We start from the raw sequence: 6,000 nt of genomic DNA, 5'->3' as shown, positions 1-6,000 counted from the left end.
ATCTGTTTGTTTGGGGATGGAAGGGGGTTTGGGAAGATCTGTATCCCAGGAGTAAGGATGTATTTAAATGATGATTTGTAGATAAATTATTTGTAATATTTTACTGTCTGTACCCAGGTGCTGAGCGATGGGTACGGGATACAAATTGATAAATAAATATAATTTTAAACTGTCAGTGGTGACTGACATACTTCTGCTATCCTGCTATCCTGGAAGTGGCAGATATTGCAGTGTCCTCTCAGGAACGGTTCCTCTTGCTGTAGTCTGGATTTGTACCTTAAATAACTGTGTTGTTTTTAAGCTTTGCATGTTCTTACAATATGAAATTGAAGTACTTGCAATCCCCGTTTCTGTTCCTACCCCTAACAGATAAATTCACATCTACTAAGTTTAAACAATTGATACAAATCCTTCTGTGCTGGTGAGCTGGGAACAAGGAATTGTGATGCTGGAGCATTTCTGGGAAATCCTTTCTTTGTCTCTGCCATGGCATGGAGTGCTCGACATTCCTCATGCCAACAAAACACCCATGAAGGTATAAATGAAATTAGTGTGTCTATTTTAAAATATTTTGATTATAAATCTGGGATTTGTTTATTTGTTGATAGTACTTGTGGTGGTTTAGCTACAGAGCTCGTGCTTGGAAAGCAGAGTTTGATGTGAGAGTGGTTCACTCATTAAATGCAGAATTGTAACACAGGACTTGGAGAGGAAATGTGGCCTTGTGGTGAGGTGGGCTCCAAACCCCTCACTCCATGTCCCTGGGGCTGTGGAACCGTGGCTGTGGGGTGTTCTTGGGGTGTCCCTGCAGGGCTGTTCCCTTGGCACACGGGATCACAGCTGTTGTTTCTGTTGGCATCTTGTGGTTTTGTTGTGGAACATCCCCTGGTGACCCTGCTGGGACACGGCTGGGCCTGGGCTCTCTTGCAGCTTCTGCTCCAGGATGTCACCAAACCCAGGGACAGCTCTGCCTCCGTGCCATGTGGGCACTGCTCACAGTCTGGGAAATCTAAGAATTAGGGGCATTTTTGCTGTTTGGTTTCACCCCAAGCTCCCTCCTGAGGGATCTGACCGTGCTCGGGCTGCTGGGATCCCTGGTGGCTGGGAGGGAATCCCGGCCCAGGCCTGCAGGGCACGGCTGGGCTGTCCAGGGTGCCTGGGCAGGGGGACAACGGTGGCACAGCACAGAACCTGGGCTGGAAATCCTCCCCTGGCTGCTCAGAGCCGGGTGAGAGGGATTCCAGGGGCTCTGGGGGATTTCTGGGAGTGAAGCCTGGGGAGAGGCTGCCTCACACTGCCCTGGTGCCTGTCTGTGCGCATAGGAGAGCACACAGAGGGTGGTTTGCTTGAAAATCAGACATTTTGCTCCTTCTAAAACCAGTTTTTGTCTAGTTTTTAAAGTGCCTTTGGGTGGCCTTTAAAATTCTTATCTGCTGTAAGGATCTTTGGGCTGTGCATCTCTTCAGACACACTCTGTTCCTTCTATTTTTCAATGTAGGAACCATTAAGGGTTGATAAAATCTTTAAAGCAATTGTGTTTTTTGAATGAAGGATGGGTTAGGAATAGCAGAAGTACTCAAGTAAATAAAAGCACAGAAGAAAAATACTAATAAATATTTATAAGGAGAGTTTCTTTATGTACGTAATCTAAATTTTATGTAATTTGTTTTAGTGGATGGAGTTTGCTTGTGTTCTTTTCTGTTTCTCCCAAGTTCTTTTCACTTCTTTTTTCTCTCCTTTTCATGGATAAATTTGTGTTGCTGGTTTAAAAAGGAAATTTTAACTGAACTAGCATGACTGAAGTGATAAAGGTCAGTTTGGAGAAGGACATTTGCTCGCCCAAGCGTTGGCAGGATCAGCCCCAGCTCGTGGCTATTTTTGGCCAGCACGAGGCCCTCTGTATATGGGTCAAATTTTGCTCTTGATGAAGTAAGTCAATTAAATTCAGCAGAGGCCACTCCGGGGTGGGTAATTCCCGTGGATCTGTGGGAATGCCGTTGGAACGGGCTCCAGGGAATGCCTTTGGAATGGGCTCCTTGGAATGGCAGTGCCCGAGGGGCTCCACGCTCCCATCCCAGCCCATTCCTGTGCTCTGGTGAAGGAATGGCTCTGAAAGGTGGATTCACATTAACAACCTGTAATCGTACAGCCACGAGAGGATGTACAGCCCTTCCCTGCCACAGCTCCCATCTCATCTGACAATTTCCCAAAAGCTCCTCAGGCACGGCAGCGAGAGGCGCTGAGTGGGAGAAATTGGAAGCCGTTCTTACAGCCCAGCCTCTTCCACCTTCCCTTGTTTATCTGCTCTGTGTTCAGGTTATTCCCATCCTAGCAAACAGGCACGTGAATAAAAAAGTAAAATTAAGAGGGAAAATGCCAAAGAGATGATGGCAGTGAGGTTGATGGAGTTTCTAAACAGGCCAAGGGTTTCTCTGAACCGACCGCGAGGCAGAAAAAGCCTTTCATGAGCGTCTGAAATGAAAATGCATCGATACAGATTTTGTACAAATATTCCCCTGCTCTATTCCGAGTCCCAGGCACGGCAGCATGGTTGGAGGGCATGTGAACCAGAAATTAAAACCCAGCCCTGGAGTCTGATTTAATTACCCTGCTAAGTGAAAGGCAGAGGAGAGAGAATAAACAGCGGCAAAGGCGACTCTGTGGGTGAAATATTTTAACAATCCCCGACTTCCACGGGCTGCAGCTGCCGTTTGATGTGGCTTTGCACTGACTGCATCTCCTCCTGAAAAATTGTGAATTAACAGGTCCTGTGGCTGTGGCAGCGAGCTGGGGGTGACCCGGTGGTGAGGGGTGCCCCACACCTGAGCACAGGTTTGTTCTGCAGGTGTGAGTGATGGATGTGGCACAGAGCTGGGGGTGAGGGGTGCCCCACACCTGAGCACAGGTTTGTTCTGCGGGTGTGAGTGATGGATGTGGCACAGAGCAGGAACAGGCCGGCTCTGCCAGGCCCCCTGGGCTCACAGCTGTGGGATGTGGATTTGAATGCATTGCTGCCTTTGGGATTTATATGGAGCAATTGTCCCATTAGTCTCAGTGGGTGAAATCCTGATCTCGGTGGCCTGGGTATCAAAAACGCTGGGACTTCAAGGAGCTCATTTTTTACTCCAAAGGACTAATGCAACTCACTTGTATTTTTTATTAATTCTGCTGGGTCTGTTTTATTTAACCATCACTAAAAGCCTCTCTCCCTTCATTAACAGCGCAATTCATTATTTGTGAGGGTAGAGAACATCCCTTTTTCACTCCAAGAGTGCAGAGGTTTGAAAATGCAATTATGCAGGGGAGTCTTGGCACTAGTTCTCTGGTTGTGTGAGTGGTTGGTTACTCAGCAGTAACTGCACAGGTAAGCACTTGCTCCTGCTACTTAATTTTCCACGGATTTCTTTCTCCAGGCTCCTCCCTTTGTTTATGGCGGCATCTGGGAACAAAATACCAACAAACTCAAAGGGTACAAAAAAAGGAAAACCTAGAAGCAAAGGCAAGGAAGATACACTGTGCATGCCTCCTGGTTTATAAGTTTTCTGGTTTTTCCAATAAATAAATAATTTTTCTTTGTAAATAAATAAATAAATAAATTAAAATCAGTGTTTAATGTGTCATTGCTGGAGAAGGGGTATCCCCCACCACCGATTATGCAGAGCATTAGAGTCATCCATCCTGCAGTGATAAAATAAATACAAACTCAACAATAAATACAACTCAATACTGAGTTGGATTTTTTTGCTGTTGGGTATTTTAAAGCTTGGTGAGGGCGGTTTGCTGTGAAAACGTGCGTTTTCAGTAAACATTGGGTTTTCTATAAATCCAGCTTTATTTTGCCATCAAGGTACCAGTGTCAGGGAGGGTCCCAGCGGGGCTGGGAAGGGCACGGCGATGTTCGGGTTTTTGCAGCCGCTCCCTCGCGGTGCCTGCCAGGTTTCTCCCGGCGGCGGGAGCCCGGCGGAGGCGATGGGAATTCCTGATATTCCTCTGCCCTCTGTAGGAGAAGCGCCCGCATGAGCCGTGCGGCGGGATGGATCCGGCTGCATCCCGGCCCTGTCCTCCCAGCACCAACCACATCCTGATGGTTTTTATGGCATCCAAGGGCACCTCGGGGGCAGGGAGGACAAGAAGGGGATGAGCATCAGCTCGCTCAGGCTGCTGGAGCCCTCGCAGTTGAATGTGGATGTGGAAAGCCCAGATTTGGAGCTCACTGTGGGGTCTGGAGCTCAGGGCTCCATCTGCAGCTCGGATTGCAGAGGCTGAGTGGGGGCTCTGCTCCCCTGGAACAAAATCCCTGCCAGTCCCCACAATTCCAGGCAATTCCCGGAGTTTTGGGGCCACCTCAGGAGCACAGAAAGGGGTCAGGAGAGGCTGGCAGAGGGCAAGCCCAGAGAACCTGTCCCTGCTAACGCTCTCTGCAGGGATGTCTGCATCGCCTGGCTGCTGCTCCACGGCCACAGTGTGACCCCAGGAGCTAAAATTCCCCAATTCCCCATGCCTGGTGTAACTCAGGTGTAACTCAGGCGTAAGGATCTATCTGTGAGCAAGGCCTGGTCTGAGAACGCAGCTCCAGGACCTCGCTGCTGTGAGAGGGACTCCAGCAGAGGCCACAGAATATCTAATACAGGACGGGAGAAGAATTAATTCAGTTCTGCACAGCTGGAGAGGCAGAGAAAGTTCGACGTTGATTTAAAGCAATAGTTGTCATATTGTGCGTTATTAATGGCACTTTGCCACCGGTCTGGGATCCGGTACCGGGAGCCCCAGTTCCCACAGCCCTGCTGCCCACACGGGCTGCAAATCCCCTGATAATGGTGGGGGATTCGGGGGGGCTCCGGCTGGATCCCGGGCTCATTCCTGGTTGGATGCCGGGATCATTCCCGATTAGATCTCGGGTTTATTCCCGGCTGGATCCCAGGTTTATTCCCATTTGGATCCCGGGGTTATTCCCGTTTGGATCCCAGGTTTATTCCCGTTTGGATCTCGGGTTTACTCCCGGTCGGATCCCGGCGGGCGCCCCTCAGGCCCCGCCCCGTCCCCTCACGCAGGCCCCGCCCCCCGCCCCGCCCCGCCGCTGGCCCCGCCCCGGCCCCGCCCCGCTCTCCTCCAAGATGGCGGCGCCCTTGGCGCTGCAGCTGCAGGAGCTGCTGGACCCCCGGCCCGCCCCGCGGGACCCCGAGGATGATGCGGAGGAAGGTGCGGCAGTACCGGGGCAGGGGGGTTGGCACCGCGGCCGGCGGGGCCGGGAGGGGGCGGCAGGGGCGGCCCGGGCGCTGCCGGAGCGCTGCCGGAGCGGCCGCACGTGGCGCGGGGCCGTGGGCAGGGTCGGGCTCCTGCCGTGCCCCCGGCCCGGGGCGGTCTCGGGGGTCGGGGTTGTTCGGGTCTGGGGGTTATCTCCGCCATGGGGCTCATCCATCCTCTTGTGGGGTCGGGGTTGTGTCCGGGATTGGGGTTCTCTCGGGGGCTGGGGCCGCCCCAGGGTCGGGGCTGTGCTAGGCCCGGCCTGGTTCTTTGCTGCAGTCTGTGTGAGAGCAGCAGCGTCTTGTAAGAAACGTTTTATTAACTGGGGAAGTCACCGTGCTCAGCAGAGGCGTTTGCCCATTTTAGTAACCATAGTTTTGTCCCAGATTTCGCAGAATCCCAGACTAGTTGGGTTTGGGGCCTCAGAGCCCACCCAGCGCCACCCCAGCCATGGCAGGGACACCACCCGCTGTCCCAGGCTGCTCCAAACCTGCCCAGCCTGGCCTGGGACACTGCCAGGGGCAGCCCCAGCTGCTCTGGGGGGAACCTCCTCCCGTGGTGGATCCAAGAGGATCCCAGGAGGTGGCTGGAAGGATCTGCCCCTCCTGCCCAGCATTTTGCCATCCTCTGCTGCCTGGAGTGTCTGCACTTTGTTGCTTTGGTTATGAGCAGATTTTTTGCCCCCTCTGCCTCTCACAAACGCTCCAAGCGGGGCATTAACATTTCCAAGCACGCATTAGGAGCACTCAGGGATCT

The 6,000-nt window shown here is 52.2% G+C and overlaps 1 protein-coding gene across 9 annotated transcripts in view; it reads left to right on the top strand.

Moving 5' to 3' along the window:
• The first annotated feature begins 5,078 nt into the window (after positions 1–5,078).
• The window catches only part of AATF (apoptosis antagonizing transcription factor), a 39,570-nt gene continuing 38,648 nt past the window's right edge, over positions 5,079–6,000 (top strand). For all 9 annotated transcript variants that reach the window (XM_074556962.1, XM_074556957.1, XM_074556959.1 and 6 more), the window contains exon 1: positions 5,079–5,199. In XM_074556962.1, coding sequence (XP_074413063.1) covers positions 5,115–5,199 — 85 coding nt within the window. In that variant the 5' untranslated portion in view covers positions 5,079–5,114. The remainder of the gene's footprint in view (positions 5,200–6,000) is intronic.

Source organism: Zonotrichia albicollis, chromosome 22 (assembly GCF_047830755.1).
Source record: "Zonotrichia albicollis isolate bZonAlb1 chromosome 22, bZonAlb1.hap1, whole genome shotgun sequence".
Classification (NCBI taxonomy): domain Eukaryota; kingdom Metazoa; phylum Chordata; class Aves; order Passeriformes; family Passerellidae; genus Zonotrichia; species Zonotrichia albicollis.
The sequence above is the reverse complement of the archived record's forward strand: the minus strand, read 5'-3'. Positions and strand labels throughout refer to the sequence as shown.